The sequence below is a fragment of the Acomys minous genome (assembly GCF_964271855.1).
Source record: "Acomys minous genome assembly, chromosome: 3".
In the NCBI taxonomy this organism is placed as follows: domain Eukaryota; kingdom Metazoa; phylum Chordata; class Mammalia; order Rodentia; family Muridae; genus Acomys; species Acomys minous.
In genome coordinates, this window is record NC_140485.1 from 83,445,426 (window position 1) to 83,463,445 (window position 18,020).

General features: G+C 45.2%; 2 protein-coding genes and 1 long non-coding RNA gene across 6 annotated transcripts in view; 2 read left to right on the forward strand and 1 right to left on the reverse strand.

The window, feature by feature from the left end:
• The window catches only part of LOC311594415, a 161,780-nt gene extending 156,641 nt beyond the window's left edge, over positions 1–5,139 (reverse strand). The window contains exon 1 of the long non-coding RNA XR_014778075.1: positions 3,387–5,139. This is a non-coding gene — a long non-coding RNA (uncharacterized lncRNA). The remainder of the gene's footprint in view (positions 1–3,386) is intronic.
• The window catches only part of LOC311594408 (bcl-2-like protein 1), a 61,782-nt gene that overhangs the window by 6,951 nt on the left and 36,811 nt on the right, over positions 1–18,020 (forward strand). For 2 of the 4 annotated variants that reach the window (XM_084776077.1, XM_084776076.1), the window contains exon 3: positions 6,561–6,667. In XM_084776077.1, coding sequence (XP_084632203.1) covers positions 6,561–6,584 — 24 coding nt within the window. In that variant the 3' untranslated portion in view covers positions 6,585–6,667. Of the gene's footprint in view, positions 1–6,560; positions 6,681–18,020 lie in introns of all 4 variants that reach the window. The other 2 variants (XM_084776075.1, XM_084776074.1) reach the window with 1 other exon arrangement.
• Positions 7,167–18,020, forward strand: part of LOC311594388 (targeting protein for Xklp2-like) — a 69,213-nt gene continuing 58,359 nt past the window's right edge. Inside the window, exon 1 of the mRNA XM_084776018.1 lies at positions 7,167–7,439. Coding sequence (XP_084632144.1) covers positions 7,433–7,439 — 7 coding nt within the window. The 5' untranslated portion in view covers positions 7,167–7,432. The remainder of the gene's footprint in view (positions 7,440–18,020) is intronic.

An 18,020-nucleotide genomic window follows, 5' to 3' on the forward strand; every position in this document is an offset into this window, starting at 1 on the left:
CCTGGCAAGATGGTTCAGCTAGGAAAGGTGCATGCTGTCATCCCGAGTTAGGTCTCTGGTTCCCACATAGTGGGAGGGAAGAGCTAACTCTGCAAGGTGACCTCTGACTTCCATGTGTGCCATGGCATGCCCCATCCCCTGTAAGTAAATACACAGATAAGGGAATGAAACTTCAAGAGTGATCAAAAAAAGTGGACAACCAAGATGTACCGGAATGAAAAATAGCTCACCCCTCACCTATTGAGGTTCTTTGGCTAGAATGTGAATTAACTTGACATAAGACAAATTAACAGGAGAAAACCCAAACATTTTGATAAATCATGTGTGTACAAGAGCCAAACAAAAAGAAGGACTGGATTCATGATTGAGCTCATGTAGCTTCCTGAGCTACAGAGAGGAATAGGAGGCTGAGTGTAGCGGCACACTGCTGTCATGCCAGCACCCAGGAGCCAGAGGCAGCCAGATCTCTGAGTTGGAGGCCAACCAATAATTAAGTAAGTAAATAAATGGAAGGAAGGAATAGATAGGGCTTTATACAGTGGCCATTCAAGTTATAGAAAGCTTAGCTGTGAATTACAGTGAGTAAATACTGTCCTGCCATTCACATAATATATCTTAGGTAATAAAAGCTGTAGAACAGCCCAGTAGCTGATACAAATAGTTTTGTAACAGACATATTTTTATAGATGTTTCTATAGAAAACAGCTTTTCTCCAGCACAGCCAAGGCTACACAAAGAAATCCTGTGTCAAAAACCAACAACAACAAAAAAAAGAAAGAGAGAGAAAAGAAAACAGCTTTCAGATTACTCCTATGTGTACTCTCTGAGTGTGGATTTCTCAGAATTCCCAGCTTCAGGTATGCCGTACACACAAAGGGTAATACCTGAAGGTGGTGGTATTTGAGCCAAGAGCTGAAGGAGGGGAGACAGTTCACTGTGGGTCCACATAGAGAGCTTTTCAAGCAGAAGAGTGGAAAGATGCTTGGCATTTTCAGGGTGGCAAAAGGACAGTTTGGCTGAAGCAGCAGCAGGGAACAGCATGGTGGGAAATAAAGGCAAAGAGAGCTTGAAGGGAGAGGAGGCTGGGGTCAGAGCACACGGGCGCTACAGGACAGGAGGCTGGGGTCAGAGCACACGGGCGCTACAGGACAGGAGGCTGGGGTCAGAGCACACGGGCGCTACAGGACAGGAGGCTGGGGTCAGAGCACACGGGCGCTACAGGACAGGAGGCTGGGGTCAGAGCACACGGGCGCTACAGGACAGGAGGCTGGGGTCAGAGCACACGGGCTTTACAGGAGGCGGAGCCTTTGGAGACTTGGGATTGTTTTGGCTGTTCATGGCTCCACTTCGAGATACTCCTAGAGAGAACCACTTGGGGGAAGGCTTTGGGACTCCGGCTCCTGCTGAGGTTCCGGGTTCTGGTTACTCCAGGTTCCAGCAGAAGAAATCCTGCTGATTACGCCAGGAGAATCATTCCTCGGAACTGATATCGTTACAGTTTTGTTATTGTATTCTTTAATCCTCTTTTCCTATTGTTTAGGTTAGTTGGGTTATAAGTGACATACGCTCTGTTAATAAGTTTGTAATAAAATATATTGGTTAAGAAAATTGAGCCTACATCGGGCCCTGTGTAGCCCATGTCGGCCTGAAAGAAGCTATGTAGCATAGGCTGATTGTTGTTTTGTTTTGTTTTTGGTTTTTTGAGACAGGGTTTCACTGGGTAGCCTTGCCTTGCTGTCCTAGACTCACTTTGTAGACGAGGCTGTCCTCGAACTCACAGTGATCCTCCTGCCTCTGCCTCCCAAGTGCTGGGATTAAAGGCGTGCGCCACCACACCTGGCTTAGGCTGTTGTTTTAAATAGGTGTTTTTTCTTATAGTTCATTTATTATCTTATGTACATTGGTGTTTTGCCTACATGTGTCTATATGAGGGCATTGGATCCCCTGGAACTGGAGTTACAGACTGCCCTGTGGGTGCTGGGAGTTGAACCTGGGTCCTCTGTGAGAGCAGCCTGTGCTCCTAACCACTGAACTGTCTCTCCAGCTGGTGTAGGCTACTCTTGAGCTCTTACTCCTCTTCCTTCACGGCTGGAGTGCTGGGTTTATGGGTGTGCACCAGCATGCTCTATGTTGTGTGTGCTGGGGATTGAGCCCAGGGCTTTGTATATGCTAAGCTAGAACTCTACCAATTTCTATTTTTAAGACAGAAGCTGTGTAAGTTACTATTATGTAACTAAAAGCATTGTTTTTGTTTTACAAGTCTTCTGGCAATTTATGAGTGGAGATGCCTGAGACTTAACACAGGGAAGGCTGGGTTTCTGAAGTGTGTGGGACACACATGGACTCTTGGGAAGCAGGGTTTAGCTAGACAGGGATGAGACAGCCAGGCTGCATATATGTTGAACTGGATGGATAGGAAGGCCCTGTCTAAGTTGACAGCTAAATAGCAAGCGTGGAAAAACTGGATTATACCAAGTAGGTTGGCAAATTTGAAACATTATTTTGGCCAGGTTTATGTTGAAGAGCTCATTCTCATCAGTTTATGTTGCAGGTGCCATTAAGCTTGGTCAAGAAAAAGCTATGTGGAAAAGTTCTTTGTTTCTGATTCTGGTATCAGGAGAGACTGAGTTTTACATTCCCTTTATATTTTTTTTCCCTTTAGCTTTTCTTGGATCTGTTCTTTACAATGGGAGCCTGTACATCCAGCCTCTTCACTTTTAAAATTTTTATTAAAAAATACACACACACACACACACACACACACACACAAACATTTTTGGGAGAAGAGCAGAGAGGATAATTTATGTATCCTTTCACAAACACTATTCTTGCCATGGTAGCAGTTAGGAAACAGAATTGATAATGGTGGCATTGACTAGTCTTTGAGTTATTATTTAGATTTGTATTTTGAGACAGAGGCATGTAAATCAGTAGCCCAAGATCCTTTCTTAGAAAAAGATGGAATTAAGCATTAATAGAAAGGTGTTCTATCAGTCAGGGTTCTATGGAGGAACAGGAGATATGTGTGTATTTGGAAGCCTTGCAGGCTGTGGTCCGGCTAGTTCAGCAATGCTGTCCACCAATGGAAGGTCCAGGAATCCAGGAGTTGTTCAGTCTGCAGGCCGGACGGATGAGCTGGGCTCTAACGTCAGTGAGAGAACGGACTTGCCAGCAAGAGCAAGCAGGCAGAGAGAGCGAGCTGCCTTCTTCCACGTCCTTTCTATAGGCTGCCAGCAGAAGGTGTGGCCCAGATTAATATGCAGGTCTTCTACCTTGAGAGATCTGGATTAAAAGAATATTTTCCAGCTGGGCATGGTGGCTCACGCCTTTGATCCCAGCAACAAAGGAGGCAGAGGCAGGCAGAGTGCTGTGAGTTTGAGGCCAGCCTGGTCCACAAAATCCAGGACAGCCAGGCCTACACAGAGAAACCCTGCCTTGAAAAAAACAAAACAAAAAGAAAGCGACAAGATTCTGATTAGAAGGGGGTTTTCCCACTTTACATGATTAATTAAGGAAAAAAAAAGTCACAGATGTACCTACCTGCTTGGGTTTTAGTTAATTGTAGTTGACAACTAAGAATAGCCATCACATGTTGACCCCTTGTCAACTTGATGTATCTGCTTATATCTACTTATGCCATTTTTATTTTTATTTTTTGAGACTCCCTATGTAGACCCTGCTGGCCTTAAAGTCTGCTTGCCTCTGCCACCCCAGCACTGGGATTGCAGGCTTGCGCCACCATGCCAGGCTACGTATGCAGTTTTGTTTGTTTTTTGTTTTTGTTTTTGTCTTCTTTTGTTTTTCCAGACAGGACTTCTCTGTTGTAGCCTTACCGCTCCTGGGCTTGCTTTGTAGACCAGGCTGGCCTCGAACTCACAGAGATCCACCTGCCTCTGCTTCCCCAGGGCTGGGATTAAAGGCGTGCACCACCACCTCCTGGCCTCTTAGGCCATTCTTAATTTCCAAACGAAAACAATAGCCAGGTCATAATTACACGTGACATGATGTAACTATCCTTCATAGAGCTGCAAATGCATTATGGATGTTAGACTAGATGGCAATGCTCCTAGAGGGACATTCTTTTTGTTTGTTTGTTTGTTTTGTTTTTCAAGACAGAGTTTCTCTGTGTAGCCTTGGCTGTCCTAGACTCACTTTGTAGACCAGGCTGGCCTTGAACTCACAGAACTCCATCTGCTTCTACCTCCACAAGCGCTAGGATTATAGGCATGCGCCACTAAGTTTAGAAGAGCTAATCTTTCTTAACTCTACTGTGGAGAAGCAATCCTATTCCCCTCTGCTAATCTGGACCAGTTGTTATTCCTTTCTTTGCCTGCTGGCTTAAGGGCATCGGAAACCCAAAGGAGCCAGGAGAAGTCTCAACTTCTAGTTCAAATGGATGTTTGTTGTGGCTCCTGGCAGGAGATGCCGGTTCCCAGTCTGGAACCAAAACTTCTAGGCCAGCAGAACTTAGGGCAGAGGGAACAGGAAGCAAACATTTTCCTAGTGGGTTACTAGGGATGATCGTGCATGGCACAATTCCCTTTTTGACCCCTTGATTCCTGGACCCATGGATCCTGGCGATGGCAGAAGCTGTACCCTATATTAGATGCAGATTCAAATCATGTACTGCCTTCTGGAGAGCTCTGTCCTAGCCCTGCAGCCCGCTGTCACCTAACTGCTGCTGTAACTGTTCTCAAAAGGTCATTCCATCCTTTTCAGGCCAGATGCTTCAGGGTGGTGGGGACTATGGTAAGACCAGTGGCCGTGATTGTGGGCCCACTGCTGCAAGTCTCTGGCTGTGAAGGGAGCAGAGTCAGCGTCTTCTCTAACTATCCCTGTTACTCTTTTTTTTTTTTTTTTAATTTGGAACCCTTCACAAATTTGCGAGCGATACAGAGAAGATTAGCATGGCCCCTGCGAAAGGATGACACGCAAATCCACGTTACTCTTAATGGGCCCATGAACAGTGTCCATGATGGCTGAAATGGAGGTTAGGATGAGCTCGGCAGCATGGCCTTCCACTCACCAAGGCTGACATGGCTACAGCTGCTGCTCAATGCCAGATCTGCCCACAGCAGAGACCAACCCTGAGCCCCAGATATGCCTGAAGTTTTGCCCACTGTGCAGGTTTCCCTTTGCTGGTATCTTTCAGGGTTGCTTTAGAAAGGGGCTGTGATGCTGTAGTTACCCACCTCTGGGTGGCACCTGCATAACAGGCCGAACCATCACTAAACCAGCCCCTCGTCTCCTCTTCTTTGTCTTGGGGCACACCCATGAGGCATGCTTGGCAACACATGGTACTGCAGTGGGAGTAGAAACATAGGAGGCATTCGGGCACCTTCTTTTTTTTTTTTTTTCTTTTTTCCAGTTTTTAGGACAGTTTCTTTGTGTGGCCTTGGCTTTTCTGGACTCATTTTGTAAACCAGGCTGGCCTCAAACTGACAGAAATCTGCCTGCCTTGGCCTCCCGAGTGCTGGGATTACAGGCTGGGATTATGTAACTTGCTTATGCCTTCAGGACCTGCTTGGGCCTGATCACATACATTTTACTTATATTTAGTTGATAATAGATTGCTGCTGTGCATGTCCTACTTTATAACACCCAGCTCATGATGACTAGCCTAGGTCACATCATGGCCCATCGTCAAACTTTCAGATTTCCACTAAGGCCCAATAGTAGGTCAAGAGCTGTCACTCAAAGGGAGCATAGTTGTCTGTAGATGGTAGTAGAACCGTGCTCCAAAATCCCAAAGGTCTCTTCTGTGATTCATCTATAGGGGCCTTCCAAAAACTCCCAACAGCATCCTTATCTGCCACTGATACCTCAAGTACCATGGGGTCTGCTGAATCCTATGGCCCAAGTGGTAGAGCAACCTGCGCAGCAACCAGGTCCTATTCAAAGCTAGTAAAACTTGGAATAAGGGTCAAAATACTACACCTAAGTGAGGAATTATCTAGCTCCAGAATTCAAATGGGCCCACTAAAATACTCTACTTCTTTTTTCATGGTGGGAAGGGCTAGGTACAATAATTTATCCTTAACCTTAGAAGGAATATTTCTGCATGCCCCACACGAGTGGATTCCTAAGAGTTTCATTGAGGTAGAAGGCCCTTTAAATTTAGTTGGATTTATTTCCCATCCTCTGATGTGCATGTCACCAAGTTAGAAGTGGTTGCTACCTCCTCACATGGTCCAGTCAGCATAATGTTGTCGCTGTAGTAGACCAATCAATGTAATACTGTGTGGAAGAGACAGCGGTCTCTTTGTTATGACACAAGGCTTGAAGTAAAACTGTAAAGGTATACTTCTGGCATGTCGACTAAGCAAATTGCTTCTGTTTGTTCTTATGGACAGGTACTGAGAGAAAGGCGTTTGCTAGATCAGTAGCAGCACACCACGTACCAGGAAATGTGCTAATCTACTCGCGCATATCAGCTTCACAGAAATCTGCCCACCCCTGCCTCCCCCAGTGCTGGCATTAAAGGCGTGCGCCACCACCGCCCAGCTTGCACAGAAAAAATTTAAAGTTTAACCTTTCAAATACCTTTCTACTGCTTCCAGGTTCTTCATGTGAAGTGTCTGTAAACTGCAAGCATCCACGAGAGGCTTGAGAGTGAGGCCGAGGTTTCTGAGGCCTGGCTGTAGGAGAAACATTAACTACAGGCCAGGTGAGCATCCACGGTGAGTTACACCCAAAGGGGTAAGAGAAACATTAGCCTATCAGCCTCATAAGCCCTTAAGTAACTTGAGTGTCTTTTAAAGCTAATACATGTCTTAGAAATTCTTTAAATTTGGAAAGGAAAAAGTAAAATCACCCACTATCCTGCTTTTTAGAGAAATTTTGAGTGACATGTGCTGTTGTGTTGGAGATTAAAGGCGGAGCTTCACACACCTTACCACTGAACTAGCCTCAAACCTTTTTGTACTTTTAATTTTTATTTTATTTTGTGCATATTTTAAATCTTCTTTTATACATGTAGTATTTTGCCTGCACGTGTGTCTGCGCATCTCTTGCCTGTCTGGTGCCCATGGAGGCCAGAGGAGGATGTTGGTTCAGACAGTTGTGAACTATCATGTGGGTGCTGGGAGCCCTACTCAGGTCTTTTGGAAGAGAGGCCCATACTTACTTATTTTCTTTCTTTCCTTCGTTCGTTTTTTCTTCTCCAGCAAAGGTTCTGTGTAGCCTTTGCTGTCTGAACTCACTCTATACACCAGGTTGGCCTTGAACTCGCAGAGATCCGCCTGCCTCTGCCTGGGATTAAAGGCGTGAGCCACCACACCTGGCCTGAGAGGCCCAAACTCTTAATTACTGACCCAAGCCTCCAGTTCTTTTTTTTTTTGGACTTTGTTTTGGTGTTCTGAGACAGTGTCTCACTATGTAGCCCTGCCTGGCCTGGAGCTCACAGCGATCTGCCTGCCTCCGGAGCGCAGCGATGAAAGGTGAGCGCCTCCATAACTGGCCCTTTTGTTACCTTCTATTTGGAGTCAGGGTCTCAGGCTGTGCTGAGACTGGCCGTGAGCCTGTGATTCTCCCGCTTTTACCTCCTGAGTAGTTAGTATCGCAGGTCTGTGCCACCATGCCTAGCATGAACGGCATTATAGATTTTTGAGTATATTTCAAGTAAAAAGAAAGATATGAGGTATGGGGATGGGGAGTACACATACAATGTCAAATTTAGGAGATTGAGGCAGGAGAATCAGAAATTCTGGGCTAGCTTTGCCCATAAATTCAGTTCAAGGGGTCAGCACATGCCTTTAATCCCAGCACTCAGTAGGCAGAGGCAGGTGGATTGCTGTGAGTTCAAGACAAGCCTGGTCTACAAAGTGCGTCCAGCACAGCCAGGGCTACATAGAGAAACCCTGTCTTGGAAAAAAAAATTCAGTTCAAGGCCAGCCTAGCCTATATTTTTTTGGAGATTCTGCCTCAAAACAAAACAAAAAACAAGCTGTGCTTGGTGGCACATCTTATAATCCCAGCACTTGGGAGGTGGTGGCAGAAGTGTTAGGAGTTGAAGGTCATTCTCAGCAATATAGTCATTTTAAGGCTAGGCCGGGCAACGTGTGATCCTGTCTCAGAAATATGTCATGGGAGGTATGGGGAGCGGGGGAAGCCCTGAATGATTGTGTGTAGTTAATATGAACACACACAGATAAACAAAACAAACGTGGGCCAGGTATGGTAGTGGGCATCTTTAATCCCTGCACTTGAGAAGTAGAGCCAGGCAGATCTCTGTTTTTTGTTATTTTGTTTTTGTTTTTTGTTTTGAGACAGGGTTTCTGTGTGTAGCCTTGGCTCTCCTGGACTCTGTAGATCATGCTGGCCTTGAATTCAAAGCGATCCTCCTGCCTCTGCCTCCCAAGTGCTGGGATTAAAGGTGTGTGCCACCCCGCCCAGCTAACCAGGCTGATCTCTGTAAATTCAAGGCTAACTTGGTCTACCTAGAGATTTCCTGGACATCCAGGGCTAAATAGAGAGAGACACTATCTAAAAACAAACTCAGTAATGTACGAAACTTACAAGATGTGTGTGTGTGTGTGTGTGTGTGTGTGTGTGTGTTATTTACAGGAACATGAGTACCATGGTGTGTGTGGAGGCCAGAGAATAATTTAGGAGCTGAATTTTCTTTCACCGTAGGCAGGGATTGAACTCAGGCTCGCACGCATCTCCCTTACCCATCAAGCTGTCTCCATTGTCCTTGCTTGGCTTTTGAAATAAAGTCTTGTAGGCTGCCCTCAAATCCACTGTGTAGCCAAGGCTGCCCTCAAATCCACTGTGTAGCCGAGGCTGGCCTCCATCCTGCTGCTTCAGCACTCAAGTGCTGTGATTCCATTCATGAGGACCCCATGCCTGTCTGGAATTGGTGAGTTGCAGAAAGAACAGAACACGTTTGCTTGGCGTTTCTGGGCAGTGGTGAATTAGAGCAAATGTCCAGTGTGTCCTGTGTTGACTTTTGAATGTTTAGATGGTGAGGGGGTTGTTTTGGACTTTAAATTGGCCCAACCTTGGAAGCTACATAGATCTGTTTCTGTAAACAGATCCGATTTCAACATAGAAGTTAGCAAATGTGGAAACAAAGTCCATTAGACTTTCTTCAGATTTAGTTTGTACATTTGATTACTAGTCAGAACTAGATGTTGGATATGTTGCCATTTGCTAACTCTAGTTCCTTATGTACAAAGGGAAAATGAAGATGGTAAAATGAAAATATGTGTCAATGTATGAGATCACTTACCCCTAGGAAAGCGTTTGTGAGGAAGTGGCATTGCATGGATGGGGTTATTTTAACTGATTGTTCTAATGAAGCATTGGCTTCTGTGTACTCTCTTGAATTCCCAGCGGGTTAGCTTGTGCTTTCCTCTCTGTCTCAGTGGTGAGGGGCTCCAGCTTCTAGCACATCCATGTGTTTTGCTAGGAGCTGCTAGCCTGCAATTTCAGGCCCGCTTAGAATGCGCTCTGCCGCTCCCCACCTCTTCTAACCTGCCCCTTTTGATTTATAGTGCTTGTCAAGGCTGCTTATTTTTGGTTTGAGGATGAGTGAAGAGAGACGAGAGGCCACAAGAGGCTAATTTCAGATGAATGTAGAAACAGGTTACATTGCTTCTTCTGCGACCTTCCTCATGTGCATTTTTCTCCATTTATTTCCCCTTTTCACCCATTTCTTCCCCAGAAATTGTTTTGTTTTGTTTTGTTTTGTTTCTTTCCAGTCATTGATTCTCTGTATAGCTCTAGCTGCCCAAAAACTCACTCTGTAGACCAGGCTGACCTGTGCCTCCAAACACCTGGGATTAAAGGCGTGTCCCACCACCATGCCTGGTTTAGATGACTTTTTAATCTGTAGGTTTCTTTAGATCTCACTGCTCTCAGCAGCCTTCACTGACCCTCCTTCACCCAGGTCGCTGCTCTTCCTGAGTACTCACTTTTATGTGTTTTTAGGAAAAGGAGCCCCCTGTGTCTGTTCTTGGTTTGTTTGTTTGCTTGTTTGTTTCAAGGCAAGGTTTCTCTGTGTAGCCTTGGCTGACTGGGAATTTGTAGACCAGGCTGACCTGGAAGTCACAGAGCTCCTGAGTGCTGAGATTAAAGGGGTGCACTACCATGCCCGCCTTTTTGTCTGTTTCTTAAGGAAAAGGATTACACATATATGTATCTTTTCAGTGTTTATTTTGGGAAGCAGCAAATGGGCTCTATGATATGATACTGGTTTTTGTTATTTGTTTTTTCCCAAAGACAGAGTTTCTCTGTGTAGCCTTGGCTTTCCTGGACTCATAGATCCCTGTTCTCTGGAAGAACAGACAGACCCAGACTTTTCCCCCCTCAGATTTCCTGTAAGGTTATATTATTTTTCATTTCTTTCTTTTTATTTATTTAATTTTCATTTACATATTTTGTTGAGACAGGGACTTATTTTATAGCCCTTGCTGGCCTGGATTTTGCTGTGTAGATCAGGCTGGCCTCGAACTCAGAGATCCATCCACCTGCCTTTGCCTCCCAGTGCTGGGATTAAAGTGCCACCAAGCCCAGCTTTTTATTTTATTTATTTATTTATTTATTTTTCTTTTTCCAGACAGGGTTTCTCTGTGTAGCCTTGTCTGTCCTGGATTCACTTTGTAGACCGGACTGGCGTCGAACTCAGAGATGTGAGATCTGCCTGTCTCTGCCTCCTGAGTGATGGGATTAAGGGTGTGCATCACCAAGCCCGACTGCTAAATAATACTATATTCCTGAGAATATTTGTAGTTTTTTCAGTAGTCTGTAATGTGGTAGTTTCAGATACTTTTGAAATATGAAGCTAATTCTCTTGCTTGGCAGCTTGATTTCGCTAAGGGGGTGTGCTTGATGCGTCTGCGTCTGCCTTTTCCCCCCTTCAGTGAAACCTGTTGACAGAAACTCAATCGTGGTTAAGGGGTGCAGGAAGGATCTTGTTCCCACCGTTCATGGGGTCTCCCTTAACCAGCTGCCCTTAGCTTTGACCTGTGCGGTATCCCACCAGCTTCAAGAGACGTTCATGTTTTGACATCCTAGTATTTGTTGTTTGCGGTGAGGCAGTGCTGTGAAACCATCTTGCTTTAGCAGTTACTTTGCTCTGTGTCCTGGCCCTCCTCCTCTCCTGTTTATTTTCTCACTGAGCTACATCCCCAACCCTACTTTTGGTTTTCTTCATATGTTTTGTCAGCCTTTAGCAAAGAGGATGGGAGTTCTCAAGGGATAACTGATACATATTTGTTAATTTGCTCCCACTTTGAGCAGAGACTGGTTGATTCTCCCACCCCCACCCCCACCCCAACAGGGTTTCTCTGTGTAGCCTTGGCTGTCTGGACTTGCTTTGTGGATCCACCTGTCTCTGTCTCCCTGAGAGCTGGGATTACAGGTGTGACCTACCAAGCCTGGCTGAGACAGGGTGTTTTTAATTGTTGGAGACAGAGTCTCATTTTGTAGCCCAGGATGACTTCAAATGTGAGTTAGTTCTCTTGCCTCAGGTTCTCAAGTGCGGTGCCTGCTGCTTTTACAGAGGACACAGGTTTGGTTTCTTTCTGTTTGCTTTTTTTTTTCTTCTTTTTTTGAGACAGGGTTTCTCTGTGTAGCCTTGGCTGTCCTGGATTCACTTTGTAGACCGGACTGGCGTCGAACTCAGAGATGTGAGATCTGCCTGTCTCTGCCTCCTGAGTGATGGGATTAAGGGTGTGCATCACCAAGCCCAATTGCTAAATAATACTATATTCCTGAGAATATTTGTAGTTTTTTCAGTAGTCTGTAATGTGGTAGTTTCAGATACTTTTGAAATATGAAGCTAATTCTCTTGCTTGGCAGCTTGATTTCGCTAAGGGGGTGTGCTTGATGCGTCTGCGTCTGCCTTTTCCCCCCTTCAGTGAAACCTGTTGACAGAAACTCAATCGTGGTTAAGGGGTGCAGGAAGGATCTTGTTCCCACCGTTCATGGGGTCTCCCTTAACCAGCTGCCCTTAGCTTTGACCTGTGCGGTATCCCACCAGCTTCAAGAGACGTTCATGTTTGCCGTTTTGACATCCTAGTATTTGTTGTTTGCGGTGAGGCAGTGCTGTGAAACCATCTTGCTTTAGCAGTTACTTTGTTCTGTGTCCTGGCCCTCCTCCTCTCCTGTTTATTTTCTCACTGAGCTACATCCCCAACCCTACTTTTGGTTTTCTTCATATGTTTTGTCAGACTTTAGCAAAGAGGATGGGAGTTCTCAAGGGATAACTGATACATATTTGTTAATTTGCTCCCACTTTGAGCAGAGACTGGGTGATTCCCCCACCCCCCCCCAACCCCAACAGGGTTTCTCTGTGTAGCCTTGGCTGTCTGGACTTGCTTTGTGGATCCACCTGTCTCTGTCTCCCTGAGAGCTGGGATTACAGGTGTGACCTACCAAGCCTGGCTGAGACAGGGTGTTTTTAATTGTTGGAGACAGAGTCTCATTTTGTAGCCCAGGATGACTTCAAATGTGAGTTAGTTCTCTTGCCTCAGGTTCTCAAGTGCGGTGCCTGCTGCTTTTACAGAGGACACAGGTTTGGTTTCTTTCTGTTTGCTTTTTTTTTCTTCTTTTTTTGAGACAGGGTTTCTCTGTGTAGCCTTGGCTGTCCTGGATTCACTTTGTAGACCGGACTGGCGTCGAACTCAGAGATGTGAGATCTGCCTGTCTCTGCCTCCTGAGTGATGGGATTAAGGGTGTGCATCACCAAGCCCGACTGCTAAATAATACTATATTCCTGAGAATATTTGTAGTTTTTTCAGTAGTCTGTAATGTGGTAGTTTCAGATACTTTTGAAATATGAAGCTAATTCTCTTGCTTGGCAGCTTGATTTCGCTAAGGGGGTGTGCTTGATGCGTCTGCGTCTGCCTTTCCCCCCCTTCAGTGAAACCTGTTGACAGAAACTCAATCGTGGTTAAGGGGTGCAGGAAGGATCTTGTTCCCACCGTTCATGGGGTCTCCCTTAACCAGCTGCCCTTAGCTTTGACCTCTGCGGTATCCCACCAGCTTCAAGAGACGTTCATGTTTGCTGTTTTGACATCCTAGTATTTGTTGTTTGCGGTGAGGCAGTGCTGTGAAACCATCTTGCTTTAGCAGTTACTTTGCTCTGTGTCCTGGCCCTCCTCCTCTCCTGTTTATTTTCTCACTGAGCTACATCCCCAACCCTACTTTTGGTTTTCTTCATATGTTTTGTCAGCCTTTAGCAAAGAGGATGGGAGTTCTCAAGGGATAACTGATACATATTTGTTAATTTGCTCCCACTTTGAGCAGAGACTGGGTGATTCCCCCCCCACCCCCACCCCAACAGGGTTTCTCTGTGTAGCCTTGGCTGTCTGGACTTGCTTTGTGGATCCACCTGTCTCTGTCTCCCTGAGAGCTGGGATTACAGGTGTGACCTACCAAGCCTGGGTGAGACAGGGAGACAGCCTCTGACTCCCGAGTGCTGGCATTAAAGGCATGCGCCACCATGCCTAGCTGAGGACCCAGGTGTGAATCTCAACCCCTACATGGTACTTCATAACCATCTGTAACTCCAGTCCCAGGGCATGTGATGCCCTCTTCTGACTTCTGTAGCTACCAGGCACACATGTGGTGCACATACATACATGCAGGTAAAACACTCATGCAGGTTAAAAAAAAAAGATGGGACTGGAAAGATGGCTTAGCAATTAAGAGCATTGACTGTTCTTTCAGAGGTCTTGAGTTCAGTTTCCAGCATCCACATGGTGGGTCACAGCTATCTATAATGGGATCTGATGCTCTCTTCTGACATACATGAAGCCAGAACACTCATATATGTAAAACACATAAATGAATATTTTTAAAAATATATCTGTACTAGGAAGAATATGTAATGTTTTGGATAAGTCAAGTTAAAGGTCAATTTATGGACCATAAAAAGGGGAAGCATTATTTCTAAAAACTAACTGATTAGAAATTACTTTCAGGATGGCTAGTGGTGGCGCAGCCTTTAATCCCAGCACCCGGGAGGCAGAGGCAGGCGGGTCTCTGCTCGTTCCAGGAGCCTGGCTTACACAGCAAGTCCAGGACAGCCAAGGCTATCATAGAGAAACCCTGTCTCCAAAAACAAACCAAAACAAACAATAACAACAATGCAAAAATTATTATCAGATTATCAAGAATATTTAGCAAAAATTCTAGGAATTCCAGTGTTTTTTGAAGTGCAAATTCAGAGGAAAATAAATGTTGTTCAGTCTGCTAGCCTCTTCAATGTAAAGGTAAACGTTATATAATAATAAAAGCATGGCCGGTTCTGGTGGCGCAGGCCGGTAGGATTTGCTGAAGGAGGCAGAGGCAGGAGGATCTGGAGTTCGAGGCCAGCCTGGGATACACATTAAAAATAAATAAATAAAAATAAATAAATAAAGCATGTTTCCAGAGAACACAAAAGCTTTATAGTGCAGTCTCTCCTACTGCACGACTCTCAGGAATATGTTGCCTTTTTCCTTTTTTGTTTTTTGAAATCACTGAGGCCCAGACAGAAGGACAGAGTCCAGTCAGAGACCAACCCCCACCAAAACACACACATACACACACACACACACACACACACACACACACACACACACACACACACACACACACACACACCCTCTCTCTCTCTCTTTCTCTGCTCAAAGAAAAAAGTGATGGGCTAGATTTGAACACTTTTCAGGCATGTGGGTTTGGTTTTGTTTTGTTTAGCAGAATGCTTTGGTGGAATCAAGGTGACACTCCCATCCCCACTCCTGTTTATTTGTTGATGTTGTTTCCTACTTTGTTTGTTTTCTTGAGATAGGGTTTCTTTGGGCAGCTCCAGTTCTCCTGGAACTTGCTCTGTAGACCAGGCTGCCCTCACACTCAGAGACTGGCCTGCCTCTGCCTACTGCTGAGATTGAAGGCCTGAATTACTATCTCCTGGCTTTTTTGTTTGTTTTTTTGTTTTTTGTTTTTTCAAGACAGGGTTTCTCTGTGTAGCCCGGACTGTCCTGGACTCACTTTGTAGACCAGGCTGGCCTCGAACTCATAGCGATCCACCAGCCTCTGCCTCCCAAGTGTTAGGATTAAAGGCATGCTCCACCACACCCGGCTCTCCTGGCTTTTTTGTTTCTTTGTTGTTGTTGTTTTGAGACAAGGTCTCATTGTGCAGCTCTGGCTGTCTTGAACTCACTATGTAGAACAGGCTGGCTTGAGATGATGCCTGCCTTGGCATTTTTTTGAGTGCCACACCTAGCTTGAGTTAGGGTTTATCAAGAGGGAGGTTTAATATAGGTTTAAACATGGTATTAAGGGCTGGAGAGATGGCTTAGAGGTTAAGGGCACTGGCTGCTCCTCCAGAGGTCCTGAGCTCAATTCCCAGCAACCACATGGTGGCTCACAACCATCTATAATGTGATCTGATGCCATCTTCTGGCCTGCAGGTGTACATGCAGGAGAGCACTGTATACATAATAATAAATAAATATTAAAAAAAAAAACAGGAATGGGGAGGCCTGGTGGCACTCAGAGGAAGGATAGCAGGCTACGAAGAAGAGACTTGATACCCTATGAGCATATACAGGGGGAGGAGGTCCTCCTCAGTCACTGTCATAGGGGAGGGGAGTAAGGGGAAAATGGGAGGGAGGGAGGAATGGGAGGATACAAGGGATGGGATAACAATTGAGATGTAATATGAATAAATCAATAAAATATATTAAAAAAGAGAAAGAAAGTGTAAAACAAACAAACAAAAAAGTCCCTTGACTCGCTGGGTGGTGGTGGCACACGCCTATAATCCCAGCACTCAGGAGGCAGAGTCCAGGATGGCCAAGGCTACACAGAGAAACCCTAGGGGGGGCGGGGAACATCCCCTGACTCAGCATCATAAGAATTATTTTAGAGAAAAAAGTAATAAATACGTAAAGAATGTTGAACATTAGCTATAAGAATTTCTTCTAGAAGGTTGGTATTAAGAGTAAAAGGGGAAGCCGGGTGGTGGTGGCGCACGGCTTTAATCCCAGCACTCAGGAGGCAGAGGCAGGTGGATCGCTGTGAGTTCGAGGCCAGCCTGGTCTACAAAGTGAGTCCAGGACAGCCAAGGCTACACAGAGAGACCCTGTCTCAAAAAACTAAAAAACCAAAACCAAAAACAAAAACAAAAAAAGAGTAAAAGGGGGCTTGAGAGGTGGCTCAGCAGTTAAGAACGTGGCTGCTTTTCCAGAGGAGCTGGGTTTGAGTTCCTGAAAGTCACATGGCAGCTAAGTTCCAGGTGAATCTTACCACATTTTCTGGTCTCTGCAGACACTACATACCCAGACATACAAGCGTACAAAATATCCATACACATAAATTAGAAATTGTTAAGAATTCCAAAATAAATAAAAGAAAAAAGAAAAAGAAAAGAGGTTTAAGTAAAGGTCAAAAAGTATCTTATCCTAGAGTGACGCCAGCATCTCTAGAGAGTTGCTGGACTCACAGTGTGTAGAGGGCTCAGTGTGGTTGTGGTGCGTCACATTCCGGCCTCTTCCTTCCCCAGCTCTGCTTGTCTTCATTAGAGCCCTGGCTGGGAACTGTTCCCAGTGACCTCAGTTAGCTATGGAGAGCATTTGAATCCAAGATTTTCCCATGTCTTTCAGCATAGTTGTTCAAAAGAACAGAAAGTGACCTTTTTCATGCAGAGAATTGTAATATTGCCAGAGAAGTTATTCACTAGTGATTTTGTTTTGTTTTATTTTTTAAGCTTTTATATACTATACATACATGGTATGGATTGTGCGTGTATGGTTATACAGCAAGTTTTAGGCCAGTCTGTGCTGTATAATTTCCTGTCCTTACCCCACCCCCCCAGCAGCAACAACAAACACCTGGGGGTCATGCTGCACGGCTTTAATCCCAGCGCTCTGGAGGCAGAGGCTAACTAACCTGGGGGTCATGCTGCACGGCTTTAATCCCAGCGCTCTGGAGGCAGAGGCTAGCCAATGAGCTTCTGAGGCCAGGCTGTTGTACAGATCAAGTTCCAGGCAACCCAGGGCTACACAGTGAGACTCTGTCTAAAATAAAAACAAAATCAAAACACAAGAACAAAAACAAATTAATAAATAAAAATCCAGCAGCAAAAACAAAACAAAGACACAGCAAAAGCCCAAACCCCAAGATAAAACAAACAAATCCTTGAATAATGAAAGAGGAAATGAAGGTGAGTGAAAAGTTTAGACTGGTATAACAGAGGGCCGTCTTCAGGCCAGAAGATCACGGAAAACCCACGGAAGACAAACAGCAGCGTTACCTTGTATAGAAACGGAGACCTGCCACTCCTAACATGCTCATTCCTACAGTGGGATGAGGAGTGTCAGAGGGTGTGCTGCAGCTGGGAGACAGCTCCTTACACACGGGGTACTGAGCAGCTCTTTCATCTCTGGTCCTTAGTGTCATCTTCTAGCATGAGGACAGTAAGTGATGCTCTACAAGGTTGACAGATTTAGCACCTAAAACAACCTGGCATCCCTATGTTTGTTTAAGCTGCAATTTTAGTGCTGTTACGTGGTTTTTGGTAAACCTGTTTGTTTTAATGAATTATATCTATAAGCTGCAAAAATTAGGTGTTACCAGCTGGCCATGGTGGTACACACCCTTAAGCCCAGCACTCAGGAGGCAGAGACAGGCGGATCTCTGAGTTTGATTGAGTTCCAGGATAGTCAGGGCTACACAGAGAAACCCTGTCTTGAAAAATAACAAAAATCTGATGATACTTACAGTTACTTCCAATGTGAAAGTCTCATGTTTCTACACTAAGTCCTCAATTAGAATGTTGCTATAAAGAGCTGAGGCTGTAATGAGCTCACAGGGAGCAGTTGTATGGTGTGTATAATATGCCCAATGATGTCACTGTAGAAATCAGTTATTTGTTTTTGTCTCTTTGGTCTTTTGGGTCAGGATTTCTCTGTGTAGCCTTAGCTGTCCTGGAACTAATTCTGTAGACCAGGCTGGCCTCTAACTCACAGAGATCCGCCTGCCTCTGCTTCCCAAGTGCTGGGATTAAAAGCATGGGCCACCACCGC